This window comes from Leuciscus leuciscus (assembly GCF_965113295.1).
Source record: "Leuciscus leuciscus genome assembly, chromosome: 11".
Classification (NCBI taxonomy): domain Eukaryota; kingdom Metazoa; phylum Chordata; class Actinopteri; order Cypriniformes; family Leuciscidae; genus Leuciscus; species Leuciscus leuciscus.
The window spans coordinates 28842820-28860703 of record NC_138735.1 but is presented as its reverse complement, the minus strand read 5'-3'; the positions used below and the strand labels follow the sequence as shown (position 1 = coordinate 28860703).

General features: G+C 37.0%; 1 protein-coding gene across 1 annotated transcript; it reads right to left on the bottom strand.

The window, feature by feature from the left end:
* Window positions 1-233: 233 nt before the first annotated feature.
* Window positions 234-16086, bottom strand: LOC309509163 (uncharacterized protein). The gene is made up of 13 exons (XM_082183735.1): window positions 15750-16086; window positions 13004-13867; window positions 11843-12023; window positions 11629-11768; window positions 11046-11293; window positions 9347-9649; window positions 7809-8079; window positions 6841-7024; window positions 6594-6739; window positions 3321-3395; window positions 3077-3223; window positions 2777-2873; window positions 234-1331 (listed from the first exon to the last, which is right to left on the bottom strand). The coding sequence occupies exons 2-13, from the start codon at window positions 13845-13847 to the stop codon at window positions 1268-1270; spliced, it is 2700 nt and encodes an 899-aa protein (XP_082039861.1). The 5' UTR covers window positions 13848-13867; window positions 15750-16086; the 3' UTR covers window positions 234-1267.
* Window positions 16087-17884: the final 1798 nt, after the last annotated feature.

The following is a 17884-nucleotide window of genomic DNA, read 5'->3' as shown; positions in this document are numbered from 1 at the left end:
TTTTCAACATTGATAAAAATAAGAACCATTATTAATAATAGAGCACCAAATCAGCATTTTACTATGATTTCTGAAGGATCATGTGACAATGTTTTTTTTATCAAATAAATGCAGCCTTGATGTGTGTGAGAGGCTTCTTTCAGAAACATTAACAAATCTTACAGAGCCCAAACTTTTGAACGGTAGTGTACAGTGTTATATAGAAAAGAAAATGACTTCATGCACAGCCAATGTTAAGAAAAAAACATTTATTGTGATGGTCCTTTTTTTTTTTAAAAAAGAAAAGAAAATTTCCTCTTACAAATGTAAAATCAATAATGAAAGACTAAATCAATAATCAATTACATACAAAGAACTTACAAGGAACCAGTGAAAATGTAAAATTGGCAAATTGTAAAACACAGCAAAATGCAAAAAAAAAAAAAGACCTTTGAAAATGAACATAATGGATGGAATTGCAACTCTACACACCGACACTAGTAATCAATATAATACTTTGTCATTTCCACCCTTTATTTCCTGCATGTGTGTTTTCTGCTCTGTCTAGGGTCCTTAAAATTGAATGTCATGAGCACTTGCCAGTCCTAGAATGAGATTTAAGTGACAGAACAGTCTAATATCTAATTACCAGGCAAGATCAATATAACTAGTGAGAATGAACTGAGGGAACAGTGTGTACTGTAAGTAACCATCTGGACAGTTTTTGCTCCGTCTTACTGTAAGCGACACACCGAAATGCTTCTGTGGTCAAATGCACTCAAAACACTGATCTGATGACCCTGAGAACAACTGATAACGCTTCGCAGATGCATAAAAGAAAATCTGTAAACACATGAAACAAACACAACATTTGGAGAAAGACTCATGAAGGAAACACGTACAGAAACCTGCAGTCACAAACGGCCGGACTTTAGCAGTGGCACAATGTCAGATGCTGGCACACACTGATGCTAAGGTTTTAAATTCATAAACATGGGCTGCGTCCAAAATCGCACTCTCTTGAGTAGGTACTTTTTTTTGGATAAGTACGTACTTCGCAAGTGCTAAAAAAGTATGTACTATATACTTCAAAGTCACAATACAAATACACCTGAATTCAATAAAAGAAAGTTTTTTGGAACATTTGATAAAACACTAAAGAAATTAAACATCCTGACACTTTGATAAAATCTTGAGAATATCAACATTGCATAATCAAAACCTGTGAGCCTGCATTCATCTATAGTAAAAACACGCAAACAAAACTTCACACACTCTAGCAAACACACTAAAGTTCGAGTGGCGTCTCGACCTGTTCGCTCAACTGCATGGAGAGGTAGTCAGCAGGACGTCTGCGAAAAGATCAGCACACAAAAACATGCACACATAATGAGCTGAAACATGTTCGAACATATCTTTTTTCTTTTCTCAAATGCAGAAGGTGAGCAAGAGCACATTCATTCTACAAATCACACAACAAAAACTGTAAATGAATTATGAATATATTCTTTAAAAAGTATATCCAATGAGATGGTACTTTGATATATACTGTATTATGGTACAAAATGATTATCATATTCAGGGTACCACAGTATTTACCATGGTACTCCAAGGTACTTGAAAGAATGTTGTGGCTTTACTGTGTTAATCGCCTAAATAACTATGGCTATAAACCATGTTATATAAGTGTAAAATGTTTTAAATGTGGATTTTTAAATTCCACATTTAAATTATTAATCCGGCCGTCAGCATGAATGAATGTGTTTGGGATGCTCTTTTTTGCCCCGGACCCCCACCAATACGTTAAAACTGCACATTTTAGAGTGGCCTTTTATTGTGGCCAGCCTAAGGCACACCTGTGCAATAATCATTCTGTCTAATCAGCATCTTGATATGCCACACCTGTGAGGTGGATGGATTATCTCGACAAAGAAGAAGTGCTCGCTAACACATAATTAGACAGATTTGTGAATAATATTTGAGAGAAATTGGCCTTTTGTGTACATAGAAAAAGTCTTTGAGTTCAGCTCATGAAAAATGGGGGCAAAAACAAAAGTGTTGCGTTTATAATTTTGTTCAGTGTATATTCATTGGTCAGTTAAATTATTATTTATGATTATATTATATATAATAATAAAAAGTTAAACTACTTTTCATTTAAAAGTTGGTCAATTTTGTTTTAATATTACATACTTTTTATTTCTACCAATTAATGAACTGAATTAATATTAATATACATTTTATTATATTATAATATACAACTACATTAATACATACGTTTTAAACAGTATATTGATATTAAATTTGATTTGGCATAAATAAACAATATTTAGTATTAGAAAAAACTCTTAAGAATTAAACTCTATATTGACATTAATAATATTTATAATACATCTTATTATAGGCATCACCACAGAGAGCTTAAAGGGTTAGTTCACCCAAAAAGAGAATACAATGCTGAATAAAGTCGTAGTTTTTGTTATTTTTGGACCAAAATGTATTTTCGATGCTTCAAAAAAATTCTAACTAACCCACTGATGTCACATGGACTACTTTGATGATGTCGTTATTACCTTTCTGGACATGGACAGTATACCGTACATACATTTTCAATGGAGGGACAGAAAGCTCTTGGACTAAATCTAAAATATCTTAAACTGTGTTCCGAAGATGAACGGAGGTCTTACGGGCTTGGAACGACATGAGGGTGAGTCATTAATGACATCATTTTCATTTTTGGGTGAACTAACCCTTTAATGCAAAACACACACACACACACAAACTAATCTTTCCTCACCTTTTTTTGTACAAGTAGACAAACAGCGCAGCACCCAGTGCGAACAGCAGAAGCGCTGCGAGTACAAGCCCGACCTGCAGTGCGACCGGTGACCCCGCTGGACATACAAAATAAACACACACACACAAGGTTACTTCTTTAGGCCAGTATAAACCCAGGACTTCCATAAGAGCAAACTCTAGCAGTTATCTGGCATTAACATCTGTGTGTGTGTGTGTGTGTGTGTGTGTGTGTGTGTGTGTGTGTGTGTGTGTGTGTGTGTGTGTGTGTGTGTGTGTGTGTGTGTGTGTGTGTGTGTACCTCCATGAACCAGTCGCTCCTGTGCGGGTGCACATGAGAGCTTGTTGTTGTTCAGTGTCTCAGTGATTTGCTCCCTCTGTTGTCCAGAAACAGCAAGAACAGGCCCCTGTGCGTCCAACATACCCGCCTCGCAGGACACATTCACACCTAACATAGCGTAAAGACAGGACATTTCCATCAGTATCAGGTCAACTCAATTCAGGTACATTTTAACACCATGAATGTGTGTTTTATTGTGTCTTACCTTTAACATGCAAGCTTGAGATCCCACAGTTACACACATTTTCTAACAAATAAGTCAATTCCTCCTGGTCACAATCTGAAAGAGACAGATGAAGAACTCAGTGAACGGCCATCAAAAAATACTGATTTATTTAGAAGAGGACATTTTAGATGCATCTCACATTAAGTGCCTACTGAAAAGAGCAGACATTAGTACAGTAAATACAGTAAAAGCAGCAATATTGTGAAATATTATTACAATTTAAAATAGCTGTTTTCTATTTTAATATAATTTGAAATGTAATTTATTCCTGTGATCAAAGCTGAATTTTCAGCATCATTATTCCAGTCTTCAGTGTTACATGATCCTTCAGAAATCATTCTAATATGATGATTTGATGCTCAGCTCAAGAAACATTTTTTATTAAAGGTCCCATGGCATGGATTATTTTATTATGTTATAATGTTTCCTGGGGTTCCCTTATAAAGTTAGTATGTTTTTTAGTTCAAAAATTGTCATAATTTATAAATCAAAGGCATTTTTCCTAAGCCTGATTTTAGCCTCTGATTTGAATGCTCTGTTTGAAGGGGTGTGTCTGCTGTGAGACTTCAGTGTAAACGCCCACTGCTGTGATTGGCTGCTGAGAGACTTCAGTGTAAACGCCCACTGCTGTGATTGGCTGACATGCTTGCATATAAAATAGCTAGTATTACATGTGGAACTCTCTCGAAAACTTTTACTATTACAGCTATTATACGTTTTTACTATTACAGCTATCGAGATTAAAGAATCGTGAGAAGATTTTAAAGTATTTAGATCTATTCCCATCACATAAAAGGTTGCAGTGATGAGCACTGATGACAGTCTGTTGATCGCGTGAATAAAGATCTTATCATTGCAACGTAGTTTCTGCACCCTCACTAATGCTTTCTTTCACCAATGCAAACATGAGGTAAGTACAGTAAGAGCTTCGTTGTGCAGCGTAACAGCGTCATTGATTTCATAACGAGTTTTGGCAAGTGTCCAGATAAACTCGTGCTGTGTGATTGACAGCTTGGGCGATTGGAAAGGGATTGTTCTTTTATCGCTTTCTGTATATACTGTATATTAATCACAGTTTAAGTAAGATTATTTTCATCCTACTAAGAGAAACGACGTTTAGTCACTGGCTTGATTTACTGATGCATAAACAGTATTGAATGATTTTGAGAGAAAGATTATCTGTCTGAACTTGAACAATTACACATCAGAAATTCACATAACCCACTGGTTCTTCAGAGGCTCGGATGAAGGAACTAAAAAAATACTTTTGTGTTCATTTGTACATCCAAACACTGAGCAACTGCCATGCTTCGCTCATTTGCAAGCCATGATGTCTCTCAAGGAAAAATCAATATCACGCTCGCGTACAGAAGCACCTCACTGCAGTACACGAGATCCAGGGGGCGGAGTTGGATCCAGATCTAAGGGGTGGAGATTGGTAGGTTTAGGTATAAGGAAGGTGGGAGGAGTTTGATCTGGATCTAACTCCTCCCCCAGGATTTCGTGTTCTGCAGTGAGGACCATCTCCTCGCGTATCTCGTTTTCTCATGGGCGGGCCAGCAGAGAAAGGGGAGGTAACCTTTCCCCTTATGACGACATAAGGGGAATATTCCAGATTCGCCCGTCTGAGCTTTCATTTTCTCAAAGGCGAAGCAGGATACCCAGGGCTTGGGTTACACCTATCACAATTTCTAGCCACTGGGGGGACCATAGGCAGGCTAGGGGAACTCATATTAATGTTAAAAAACCTCATAAAGTGAAATTTTCATGCCATGGGACCTTTAATATCTACTATTATCTATGAACTTTTTCAAGATCTTTAATGTGTATAAAGTTCAAAAGAACAGCATTTATTTGAAATAGAAATCTTTTGTAACATTATAATGTCTTTACTGTCACTTTTGATCAATTTAATGCATCCTTGCTAAATAGAAATATTAATTTCAACAACATTTGAACATGTGTGTGTACTGACTATTACCATTAATATGTGACGATGTATTAATTTGGATGACTCTACACAGGCATAGAAAAATCAACATTTGAAATGTTTCCAGTTCTTCTGAGGACCGTGGGAAAACTTTAACTTCCTACCAAGTGAAAAAAGACTGACAACCTGGAGGACAATGACGGATAAGTCATCTAAACTCTCTCATCTTCTCTGAGTCACCTGTCATTCCAGCAGTTTTAATTCTCTGGGTGTGTTCAACATGCTTGTGCATGTTTTGTGGGTTTTTGACACACATACAGCAATTCTTCAAATGTTCTCGATGAGTGTCATAGAGCATCACAAACCAAAATAACAGATAGATGCTACTGGCCGGCATGAGAGAAATCAATTTTAACCTTTCCATTTTTGTGTGTGATCATTTGAGTTCAACAATGTTGTTCTAAAAAAATATGTGTTATGCATTCTGGGTTTTCAACAGACACCGAATATTTGTTGTATTTTAACGGCTTTAACAGATGTACAGAGACAGAGGCAGATTTTGTAGATTGATCTGTGGCTAATATATGCATTATTCGAACATAGTGTTTGCCAAGCCACGTTATTTTTAACTTGTGCTTCTGGTAGATTGCATTGGTCATAATAGAATTGAGCTGCGGCATGAATTTTGTCATTATTTACTCACCCTCAAATCATTTTAAACCCGTATGCTATCATTTTCTACCCTGGTAATCCAGAGTTCTCGCGAGAGCACAAGTTGAATTTGCTCAGCGAGTTACTCTGGTGTCGAGTAATGATGCTCATTAAATATGCCCTTGTATCTGAGCTGCACCAATCACATCGGGTTATCTGATATAGGCGGGCCAGAGGTGAGATGACGACAGCGCTGCAACGTCGAATTCATTAGTAAACATTGCAAGAAGGCTATGGAGGAACACCAGTTGTTCGAAACGGCTTTGGCCGCTACAATGATCGAGTTAGACTTGGCTTTTTATCTAAAGGAGGAACAGAAGATGCCGCTCGAATCGTTCCTTTGCAAGAAGGGCATTTTTGCTGTTTTGCCCGACCGGATACGGTAAGAGTATAATCTACCAGTTAGCTCCGCTGGTAGCTAAGCGTATGGGGCTTGTTGTGATTGGTCGTAGTGTTATCCAATTGCGTGCAGTGAGATTTTCAAATGCATGCTTGGTGCCGCCCCTCGAGCTGGCCGATTTTCATTAGTCGACGCCAGACCATTAATCTTTTAGATTTAGGTCTGGATTTCCAGGCTAATCATTTTCTACTATCCCTTTAAAAACACTTACTTCCTGGTTTTGATTTTCTCTGCAGGCACACATCCATGGAGCTGGAGAAGGCAGGACTCGGGCAGAGGTTCTGGAGGCCTGGAGTCTCCTGGGATGAGACCCAGAGGACGGGCCCGTCTGATGCACATCGAGAGAAGGAATCAAATCTTACAAAAACACAGGCACACAGAGCATGAAAACAGCGTACAAAAACTGCTGATTCCAATAACACACTGGATTCAAATACAAAAGCAGCTCTCAAACATACTCGGGCAACATGCTTTCCACGCGTGTTGTGTTGTGCTGGACAAGTCTATGTATCTTTGGGTCATCGGATAAAACAAGCCAGTCCAAACTGCGCGAGTTTTTCCCATAAACACCTGATCCTGACGGCTCGAAACACAACAGCATCGCAGCAAATTCCAATTGATCCAGCACTGGCAAACCCTGATCTGCACAAACACAAAGATCCATGAGTAAACAAATGAATTTGACTCTTTAGAATTAATCTGCCGTTTAATCAAAATCACTAGTTTGTCTATAGAGAACATCAGTCTCTCAGAAGTAACAATCCCATTCATTTTCTCCATTGAACAGTTTATTTGTTTATTTATTTAACTTTTATTGTATTTTATTTGAGGTTGACTATCTATGCTTCAATCATGTTTATTAGTCAAATTACCAGTAAAGAATAACACAGTAGCACACTAGTATCCCATTCCAAACACAGCACACATTAAAGGCAAAAAACAATCTAAAACAAATACTTACAAATAAAATGACTTTAAAAATGAAAACAGGAGTAAAATGACCTTTCCCAGAATCCTGCAGATGTAAATGAGTTGGTCTCATTACATTTCCTCACATACTTGAATATTTAACAATTGTGTTTATATCGTTTTAGACTAACAATCAATGATTTGATCATTTTTAATGTTTATTCCCTAATAAAATCATTTTAAGTACACAGCCTTGTACCTATTTCTCAGATTGTCCTATACTTTTCTGCTTTAAATCAAAGTATGTAATATTGTGATTCATCTCAGAGCTGTTATTCAGTCTTTAATGAAGAATTCTCAGAAATGTCAATGGAGAAAATGCGTTTCAGAGACAAAAGTTAAAATGATTTTCGGCTTTATTATTGCACACATCAGTCTACTTTTTTTTTTTGACCAAAACATGCACTTCAAGCTGTGCCTCACAAAGAAGAAGACATTTCCAGATCGACACACCCACCTGCGTTAGACACATTCCCGATGAGATAGAGCCCGTCTGTTCCTGTGCTGCCAGTGAGCGGGACACTAAATTCTTTAAAGTCTTCCCCCAAAAATACTAAAACAAGTCCATTCAATGGAGTCAACGGTGGGCCTTTCAACTCCACAAATAAACATTGGTTATCAGTGCAGTTTAGTATGTTGAATTCATTGATGAGGAGACCCTCAGGAGGTGGAGGTATAGTGGGTTTCGTGGGACAGTTATTCTGCTTCCTTGGTGTGGGAGAAGTGACCTGTGGACACATGATGGAGGGTTAATACGGCATGCATTTGATTGGTCCAGCTCATAAAATCCTAAGAAAGCAGTGTCACCCGGAAAAATAAATCCTGATAGGCTACTTACATAAGCATCTCTTCATATTGTATAGTGTGCACAGTGAGTAAATGCTATGCATGCATTCAGTGCCTAGACGACCTACTACACTTGTCAAAATGTGCAGTTTACAAACTGCAATGCGCTCATCCTCTATCGCCTGTGAATTTAAATACTTCAACTTGATTTATTATATGATTAGACTGCCAGAAGTTTTTTAATTTTTACTCAAATTTGTTTTATTTTTATTATTATTATTATTAATGCTCTCTTTTCCTGGGAATGGTCTTTCTCTTTACTGTACCCCTATGTTTGTTTTGCTACAACATTTCTGTAAACGAATGTAATTTGTAATGTAATTACAATTTAAAAAATGAATCAAATCCATTTTGATTGTGGTAATGTTTGAAAAACATGTCACTGTATACGGTTTGAAAGTAATATACACATTTTTAATAAATAAAATAAAAGTAAAGTACAGTAAAAAATAAAAGTAAAGTGAAATAAAGTAAAAGTAAAGTGACATAAAATAAAGTAAAGTGAAATAAAAAGAATAAAAGTGAAATAAAGTAAAAGTAAAGTGAAATAAAGTAAAATTAAAGAAGTAAAATAAAGTTAAGTGAAATAAAATAAAATAAAGTTAAAGTAAAGTGAAATTAAATTAAAATAAAATAAAGTAAAAGTAAAGTGAAATCAAATAAAAAATAAAATAAAGTAAAAAGTAAAGTGAAATAAAAAAAGAATAAAAGTGAAATAAAATAAAGTAAAAGTAAAGTGAAATAAAATAAAGTAATAGTAAAGTCAAATAAAATGAAGTTAAAGTAAAGTAAAGTGAAATAAAGTAAAATTAAAGAAGTAAAATAAAGTTAGGTGAAATAAAATAAAGTTAAAGTAAAGTGAATTAAAATGAAATAAAAATAAAAGTAAAAGTGAAATAAAATAAAGTAATAGTAAAGTAAAATAAAATTAAGTTAAAGTAAAGTGAAATAAAGTAAAATTAAAGAAGTAAAATAAAGTTAGGTGAAATAAAATAAAAAATAAAATAAAGTAAAAAGTAAAGTGAAATAAAAATAAAATAAAGTAAAAGTAAAGTGAAGTGAAATAAAATGAAAAAAAAATGTAACAGACATGAGAATTCTATGAGAATTCGGCATGAAGCTCACATGAACAGAAACACAGGCTCTCACCCTGAAAGCACTGAGGTTGAGTCTCTCGGTTCCACATCGACTGAGGGTCTCATCGCCGGGTAACGCGCTGATGTCCTCCAGCAGAGGGATCTGTCTCGGTGTCAGCGCTTGCGTTATCTCTGAAACCCTTTTATCAGATCCACGAGTGCGATAAACCACTGCATCCAGCAAACCGCTTCTCGGAATATTCTGACTCTCCTGAGAGGGCGGAGGCTTGCTGCGATACAACACTACAGCGTCTGGTCCATTCTGAATAGTGTTCGATGGGATTCTAATGTCAGGACCGACCTTAGCACTGCCAATCTGGAAGAACAGATTCAGAAAGATTTTAAAAGCCATGTTTCCACAAAAATATGAATAATAATAATAATGAATTGGTAATAATAATAATAAATAATGTTTCTTGAGCAGCAAACCAGCATATTTGAATGATTTCTGAAGGATCATGTGACACTGAAGACACTAATGATGCTGAAAATTCAGCTTTGATCACAGGAATAAATTACACTTTATAATATATTCAAATAGAAAATAGATACTTTAAACTGTAATAATATTTCACAATATTACAGTATTTTTGATCAAACAAAAGGAGCCTTGCTGAGCAGAAGAGACTTCTTTCAAAAACATTAAAGGGGACCTATTATGCCTTTTTCAATGTCTTTTGTTTTTTTGGGGGATCTGTTAGAAAACACATTATTTTTCCCATATTCTCCTCTCTTCCCAGTCTGTCAGTAACGCTCTGTTTAGTCCCTGTCTCTCTGGAGCCCCTTCTGCTCAAAAGCACAATGTGCTCTGATTGGTCGGCTGGAGCAGGGTCTTGTGATTGGTCAACCATAACCGCGAGTTTCAACACAGTAATAGCTAACTCAACCAGGCCCCACCCCTTTATTTGCATATGTCTTGGGCAGAAATGATTTAAATGAGGACGTTAATTGTGACGTGTTCGTTCCCGGAAGAAAACCCCAAGACTACAATTGGAGGCGTTTCAGGGAGTTCAGAAACAGTGCGCACTGATATTAAGAATAACTCCCTTTGGAATGACTTTGTAACTTTGTGACTTTGTAACCGTTAATTTTCAAAGTCGTCACCTGATTGGTTATATTCTACACGATATCTGGGAGACGTGTGCATTGCGTTTTGTAATGGTCCGCCTAGAAACAAAGATGCCGTGATGCCAAACCCCCTCATGGAAGAAAAACGCCGTCATGTTACAACTATGAACATCTTCAAAAGAATGTAAAGTTTGTGTAAATACTTTTTAAAAAACCTCCAAGAGTTTCACACACCGATCTGTTATTGTAGGACATCAACCTTACATTTACACTCCCCTAAACATGACGCGGAACAAAATGAACTGTGATTGGTTGCTTTACATGTCAGTCAAGGCGGTCGTTGGCCAATGAAAGCTGCTATGGAGTCCGGACCTTCTGCCGTCAGTTTGAAGGTCTGGTTACACGAGACTATAACTTTGCAGACCTTTTTCATGCTCAAACAGCAACATTACCCACTAAAGTAAGTTGAAAATGTAAAAAAAAAGCATAATACGACCCCTTTGAAAAATGTTAAGACCCCAAACTTTTGAATGGGAGTGTAAATAATTGCCTGCTATTTTATAGCTGACACATACTACTAAATGGAATTCAAACATGACTTATTTGCACTTCTTTTGCAAGCGTTCAAGTATGCAGCTGCTCACCAGGAAGTATCCGTCATCATCTGTGAAATATCCATTCAGCTCCAGCTCATAGTACACCTCTGTATTCTGTCCATTGATCATCACCAGCCAGATGAAATCCAGCGACATACGGGACCCAGACGGATGCCACAACTCTATAAACTCCTCGTCCTCGGCTCCTCCTGGTGTGTTAGTGTTGACCTCATTAAGCAGGAAATCAATACCGCTATGAATCGAGGGATAGCTCGGTCCTGCCTTCGTAGAAAAGGCTGAAACAACAAGGCAGAACTTAAAACCATGACCGGACACAGTTCTTTGATACGCATAATGGGGAACCCATTTATATATTTACATATTTATTCATTCTTATACATGGTATGGACTTGTTTTTTAGGTATTCGCTTGTAGCAGATTATAATTAACATGTATTTCATGCACATTGTGTTATTTATTAAATGTATGATGCTTTTATGTATACGGTTTACGTGGCCTCATTAATTGCCCCTTCGGGAACAAATAAAGTGTTTTGAATTGAACCCTAAAAATGTGTCCTTAACATGGAAGAGAAAGAAAGTTTGTTTCGCAACATGAAATCAAGACCTACTCATGTTAAGCGGGCAGGACTGAAACCAAACGCAGTCATTGGGTTTATCGGGACTCCGGGGCCTCGTAACAAACAGTCCCGGATCTCTCGTCCATTCGGTAACACCACATCGGCTGACATGAACACCTGCTGTGGGGAAACTGCAGCATACAAACAGGGGTAAATATATATTATGAAATACACAATAACGCATTGTATGGCACGTGCTGATCACCTTTCTGTGAGAATGAAGGGTTTTCTCCCGGGTATGAGTGTCTCTGTGAGGTTCTCACTGGGCATGTGCACAGAGTCACCGTAAACAAAGGCATCGATTGGCTGTTTGTGGCTGAGGGGGTCGCCCTTAGGGAAGTCTGTCGACGGGCCGCCATACAATGCAAATGCTGCACTTTGTGGCACTGAAATATCAAATATCACATAAAAATGTATTTAGTTGCATATGAATATTTCATCACTTAATTAAAAAAAAAAAAAAGTAAATACATTTTTTGATTAAAGATACATTAAAGACCACTATGATATTTTTTATTATGGCCTTATTTTCATGACATTGGAAATCTAAACACTCAGCAGCGTACTATACTAAAAAAAGTTAAATAATAATAATAATTATTGTTTGAAATGTAAAGTACATTTATAATGTACAGTTGTTATGCTATTCTGCTTAATAAAATAAAAATAAAAATAATTATATCAGGATGATTTTCATTAATTCTGTTTTTTTCCCATCACATTACGAGAATTTAGAAGAGAATATTTGTCATGAAAATAATGCAAAACACATCCTCCAAAATTTTAAAATGGTCTTACAAATTCGTTTCATTCCCTTTATGCAAAATATAATTCCATTTTTTTTAATTATTTTTTTTTATCAGATGTTAATCAGATCTGGACATTACTAAGATTTACCCAACAACATTCAAGACAATAAACAACACTAAATTGTTTGAACAATTTACCGTTGTATTGTTAACTAAACCACAAATACAAAAAAAAAAAATGTCTTTAAATTAAATAGTTGAAATAAAATAAAATATAATATTAGATAAAAATTATAACGTAGAATTGTTTCCTCTGCTAAAATAAAAACTCAAGTACCAAAAAATTAAATAAAACTGATTAAAAATAAATGTAATAATTCAATTAAATGTTTAAAAGTTAAATTTAATAAATTAAAGCAAAACAGAAATATATTATAATAATATTATTATATTATATTATAAAAATTTATAGAAAATGACACATAAAATTACTAAAATTGAAAAGAAAACTGAAAATGTAATTCCAAATATTAACAAATACTATAATGGTGTGTAAATAATACTAAATTACACTGGTTTGGAATAGTGATTTTAAATAAGTATCTGATTAACTCTACCTGCCAAATTTTCAGTCTGCACAGGTATGGTGAAGATCCCACCCTCGTCTGCAGAGACTTCCACACTCGAGCTAATAAGGTCTGTGGTGACATCATAAAGCACCAAAGAAAACGTCCAGTTTGCCATGCCAAGACTGAGTTCCACAAGACCCTGTCGGTCCGGCCCGTTGATGTCGACTTCGTTGATCCAAACTTTTACAGGGGTCGGCGGTGGGCAATGATTGACCCACATAGGGGTGGGGGGGCCAGTGTAAAACGTCCAGAGGTTTCCCGACTGCCAGCAGCGCTGAATGGACTCGTCCCCCTCCAGAGCCGACTCATCCTCCAGGAACGGAACCGAGCCGGGAGTCAGAACTGACGCGAGGCCATCGGCACCTTCTGCGGATCTACGAGAAGTGTACACCACTGCGTCCAACAACCCCACTCCTGAAACGTGTCCCCCAACAGAAACCGGGTCCCAGTTGGGACCGTAGAGTGCGATGGCGTCGGGCCCGTTCTGAACGGAGTTGGGCGGAAGAGAGATGGCGGGATGGGGAGTCAGTTCAGCAGAGCCAACTAAGAAGAAGCCTCTATAATCCGTTAGCTGTCCGCTCAGATCGATGACCCGGTAGGCTATGTCTCCATTGCCGTTGTAGAACACCAGTGTGTATCCATCCAGAGAAGTGGGATTCATGCCATCATTGTACAGCTCCACAAATTCATGAGTGTCCAATTTGGGATTGTCACAATTCACTTCGCTGATTATTAAACATTGGGTCGTTTCTTTAAAAATGCACATTAACAGCAAAACCCCCAAACTCAGCTCCACACGCATGGCTGCTGCCCTGATAAAAACTCTCAGCATATCACAGTAAGCAAGTGGACCTGTGGAAGGAAAACAGAAGTTTCATTCCAGATGCGTGCAGTCACTTTCAAAACATCTTAAGTTTCGTTTCCATTCAATCCAGACACATTGCTTCCCCAACAGTTGCGATATTGGCAAATTCAAGGACACCCGATTAACTGGAAGGCTTGAAAACAATTCCAAGGTCTGTTCAAAAAGATATTCAATTCTCCGCATTCATTTGACACTGACACAAGAGATCATAACAAAGAACATTCCACTCAAACCCATGAAACAACATTACAGGTCTTCTGAAGTCGTACAATAGTGTTGCATGAGGAACAGACAACAGTTTGGGGGGGGGGGGGGGGGGGGGTTGAACTGTTATTCCTAGTAGTGAAGGAAGTGAGGTTCTTGAACGTTACTTAAGTGTGAACTCTGGCATTTAAATACACACATGGGCACTTGCACAACAGCATCTATCTGAGTCATCAGCTGACCACAGACTCCAATAATCAGCAAATCTAGCTCCTGTCACAGTTATAAATGCCGACCAGGCAGCAAGTGTACTGAACTTTTCAGAAAAACCTTTAAGTTCACCAACATGCAGTACATTGACTACAGAGTGCATTTACACTATGTACACTTTTTAAGGTTTATGAAATAGTATGCAAGGAGTAAATGACAATTAACATTTGAGAAACTCTGTATAGGGCAATTCGGACTGACTTCAGACTGACTGAAAGACTATAGAAAGCAATAGTGTACACCCACTTTTTAATCCTTGGTTATTATGGAAATATTGGAAAACAAATGCAGATCTTTTTGATGAAATCTGAGAACTTTCTGTCCCTCCATTGACAGCTACGCAACTACCACTTTGAAGCTTCAAAAAGTTAATAAAGAGATCGTAAAACTAATCCATATGAATTGAGCGGTTTAGTCCAAATTTTCTGAAGAGACTCGTCGCTTAATATGATGAACAGATTGAATTTAGGCTTTTATTGACATATAAATATTCATTAATTCACACATCAGTTGTGGTAAACTGAAACTCAAACATGTTCGCTTGACGAGCGAGAACCAGTGAGGTTCATTCTCGTGTTACGCATCACGTTTGAGATTCGGCAAGAGGTTTGTTCCACACGTCAAAGCAGGTTCGGTTGAGCTTCTGTTATGTTTGCTGATCAATGTTTATATGTGAATATAAGCCTAAATTAAATATGTTCATCATATAATTCAGAAAATTTGGACTAAACCCCTCAATTAATAAGGATTAGTTTTACGATCTCTTTATGAACTTTTTAAAGCATCAAAGTGGTAGTTGCGTAGCTGTCAATGGAGACAGAAAACTCTCATCAAAAAGATTTTCATATGTGTTCTGAAGATGAACGAAAGTCTTATGGGTTTGGAACGACATCAGGGTGAGTAATTAATGACAGAATTTTATTCTGTATTTTTGTGTGAACTATCCCTTTAAGACAATGCGCTTAGCCCATTAATGCGCTAATATGCCATTCAAAACATTGCCTAGCCTACAGCACTATCATGACGTCATTCAATGTATTCAAAGGATTGTTTGCAGAACACAATAACGATGGATACAGTAACTTTTTGCACACTCCAGTGAAGAAGACAAAAGTATCCAAGTACCTAACTTCACAACGTTAAGTTAGAAGTAGCCTATCTAACTTAACAACATCTACACAGACTATAGCCTATACATTGTTTATTGCTGAGAAATAAACACAATGAATTTAACGTATAGGCTACTTAAAAGTTACTAGCTACTTCGCCATCACAATGACAAACGATTTCGCAATTGCTAAGTTAAAATCTCAGCAGATTTTATCTGTTTAACTAAGCCTGAGCGAGAAGATCCGCATTGCAACTCGTGTGGTTTAATGGAGAAATGTTGCTTACCGTGTCACCCGATGCTCGACAGAACGGGTTTGAAAGTGTTTTGTGAAGTTTCAGTAACTTTTGCTGTGTGGGGGAACCGATTTTATCCGGTCAGTGTCTTCCACGCGAGTGTCTGTGGGCGGTAAATCTGGATGAATTCACGCACATTCCCGGAGACATAAATCCTGGTTCCCAGAAAGATGCCTCTGTCCTTTGTGTGCAACAAGGCTTTTCCTACACATATTGCTTCACAGTGGATGCATCATTTCCCGAGTTCTGCAATTACCCCAAAACTGTTTCGACATTTAAGTTAGGCTACACTTGAAAACCAAGGTACAAAATATCAAACCAAGTCTAATGTATTTTAAAGAAAGATGATGGTGATGGCACAAGCACACTTGACAAGAAAAAATACAACAATGTAAGAGTGTTTTCTCATACTGATTCTTGATTTCACAATATCTTCATCATTTATTATAAAAGTCTTCATAATTTATTTTCGCTACATTTCTTTAATGTAGCTTATATAAGACTGTTTTGATTGTCCCAGACCCCGTACTTTTAGTATTAAATTGATAAAATATTGAATTCATCATTTTTTTATTATTATTATACACAGCGAGTGTAATAAATTCAATAAGTATTGTGTGAAAACCATTTTTTACACAAATTACGACTTTCCAACAGTTGTGACGTCACGCCAACGTGACCAACAATTTTGCCGTTAATAAAGTTTTATGAAAAGTGTTTATTGATTAGATAACGGTGTCAGTGAAGAGCCTGAGGTGAAATATGGAATATGTGATATGAATATGTGAAGAAAACAAAGACAATGTAGGTAGCCTACATTTTATTTGCGAACAGAATATTTTAATCCACCTTTTTAAACTAGGCCTATACACCCATAATTCGCGCAAAACGTCATTTCTAATCATCAAGGTGCAATTTTGTCATGCTATTCGTACTGTCTTCAGGGTATATGTTTAAAGGTCAAATGTAGCTCTTGAGTAATTTCCTTCATCTTCACGTCTAGGCATGATAGGTAATCAGTATTTGTGTTGCCCTTATCACACAGACACTTGATAGAATACTTAAATCAATGAATTCTTCTCCCCAGAATTCCTTTGCGGCTGTTTTTCCATGATAAGAAAAAGATGTGCATTATCTGTGCATACAGTGCACTTCCGGCATGGTAAGTGTTCCCTGAATTTTTCAGTCCTGACCCATTTTTTTACATTTCTTTCCTACTATAAAAGTCAATGGGTGCCTCAACTGTCTGGCTACCAACATCCTGAAAAAGGGTGCATCTCGGTCAGGGTGATCCAATCCGATTTTGCTTTGAAAAGCCGGCACAAAAGATGGATCATCTGATACGCAGAACATGGGATTTCCAAATCCAGATCATTCTGATCCCGATTAAACTTTCTAAACAACTGGGCCCAAGGGTTCAAATCTTTTTTTACAGTCAAAAACAGTCAAATCTAGACCCATAAATTCTCCCTTGCAACACCAGAGGTTGCTGTCTCCACAACATTAGGTGTACGTTGTCTTGGGCTGTGTTCAGAATAGCGTACCACCATACTGTTCTTACTACTGCAGAAGTATATAGTATACTGTCCACAGTATCTAGGTATAGTACGTATTCTGAATTTTCTATGCATGGAATACTCTAATGACTTACTACATTTACCAATATGCAAGCACTACTTTAACAACAATACAAACAGGTAATCCAGGGCAAACAAAGAAACTCAGGACAGGAACATTGTACAGCAAACAACGACTAGCAAACCACAAGAGAAACACAAGGGCAATTTATACACAGGCTAACAAGGTAACAAGAGTGTGTGGTTGATTGTCATGGGAACACACGAGGGTAACCAAGGCAACTAACAAGACACACCTGGAGAGACTAATCAACATGAAAAACTACAAAACATGGCACATGGCACAATACAAAAGTCCTCACACAAGACATGAACACAGGCTGACCATAAAATTGACCGTTATTCCTTTTTAAAGCGTAAATAGTTGTAATAGTTCTTTATGAAATTGGAATGTAATGGTTACTTTACTGAAATGAGGCAACCTTAATGACGTACGCGTCCGACAAATGCGACCTTCGGAGGACGAAGCCTTCGAAATGAGACAAAGCA

What these genes read in the sequence shown, in the direction of transcription:
- LOC309509163 (XM_082183735.1), bottom strand. Translation starts at nt 13,847, where the DNA reads ATGCTGAGAGTTTTTATCAGGGCAGCAGCCATGCGTGTGGAGCTGAGT. An exon ending in CCCTTCATTCTCACAGAAAG is followed by an intron (nt 11,769 to 11,842) that starts GTGATCAGCACG and finishes TGTATGCTGCAG; the next exon opens with TTTCCCCACAGCAGGTGTTC. An exon ending in GTCTACTTGTACAAAAAAAG is followed by an intron (nt 1,332 to 2,776) that starts GTGAGGAAAGAT and finishes ATCTTTTCGCAG; the next exon opens with ACGTCCTGCTGACTACCTCT.